The following is a 1,062-nucleotide window of genomic DNA, read 5'->3' as shown; positions in this document are numbered from 1 at the left end:
CGGTTCTTGCAGTGGTACTTCTCGAAGACCTTCTTGGCGCTGGGCGTGCAGACGGGCTCCTCGCAGAGCGAGCGGCTCCAGCCTCGCCGGAACATGAAGGGCGTCAGGTGGCCCTTGGGCGCCGGCGAGATGAAGCTCTCCAAGATGTAGAGGTCACAGAGGAAGAGCTGCTTGAGGACGTCCCGGTAGACCAAGGCCGAGCCCACCGCGTTGGCTCCCCCCGGCTCGAAGGTCACCATCCTCTCGATGTGCCAGAGGGGCTCGAAGAGGTAGAAGATGCTGCCTTGCTGGTTGAAGAACTCCCCCACGAAGGAGGAGCCGGTGCGGGTGGTGGCCATCAGCAGGACGTGCCGCCGTGGCTGGGGGTCCCCGTCGCCTGTCAGCTGCAAGGTGACATTGCGCAGGCGGGATCTCAGCTGGGAGAACCTGGAGATGAAGTTGTTCTCCTTCTCGATGATGACGAGGCCGATGACGAAGACCAGCAGGACGGCGTACTTGCTCCTCATCTTCAGGCAGTGCAGCAGCTCCCAGAACTCCTGGGGCAAAGCGCGTCGGATCTCCATGGGGGACAGGCCGGCGCGTCCCTCCCGCCCGCCGGGGAGGTGTCCTGGGCTAGCCGCCCGGCATCCTCTGCCCCGCCGGCCCTGCCTGCGGGGAGAAGGAGGGTCAGCGCAGCGGCTCTCCGCGGGAAGGGGGGAACAGGCAGGGGCCGGAGGCAGACCCTCTTAGGTACCCGCTCCCTACCTGGAGATGAAGTTGTTCTCCTCCTCGGTAATGACAAGGCCGATGACGAAGACCAGCAGGACGGCGTACTTGCTCCTCATCTTCAGGCAGTGCAGCAGCTCCCAGAACTCCTGGGGCAAAGCGCGTCGGATCTCCATGGGGGACAGGCTGGCGCGTCCCTCCCGCCCGCCGGGGAGGTGTCCTGGTCTAGCCGCCCGGCATCCTCTGCCCCGCCGGCCCTGCCTGCGGGGAGAAGGAGGGTCAGCGCAGCGGCTCTCCGCGGGAAGGGGGGAACAGGCAGGGGCCGGAGGCAGACCCTTCCCACGAGGGATGGCCAAC

The 1,062-nt window shown here is 66.5% G+C and overlaps 1 protein-coding gene across 1 annotated transcript; it reads right to left on the bottom strand.

The window, feature by feature from the left end:
- Positions 1–2: 2 nt before the first annotated feature.
- Positions 3–881, bottom strand: CHST3 (carbohydrate sulfotransferase 3; the record flags this gene model as incomplete). Its single annotated transcript, XM_035892548.1, has 2 exons — positions 745–881; positions 3–648 (listed from the first exon to the last, which is right to left on the bottom strand). Coding segments are annotated over exons 1-2 (783 nt in total), but the record flags the coding sequence as incomplete, so codon positions are not given.
- Positions 882–1,062: the final 181 nt, after the last annotated feature.

Source organism: Egretta garzetta, unplaced genomic scaffold (assembly GCF_000687185.1).
Source record: "Egretta garzetta isolate BGI_Z169 unplaced genomic scaffold, ASM68718v1 scaffold204, whole genome shotgun sequence".
NCBI lineage: Eukaryota > Metazoa > Chordata > Aves > Pelecaniformes > Ardeidae > Egretta > Egretta garzetta.
This window is presented reverse-complemented; position numbering and strand designations above follow the sequence as displayed.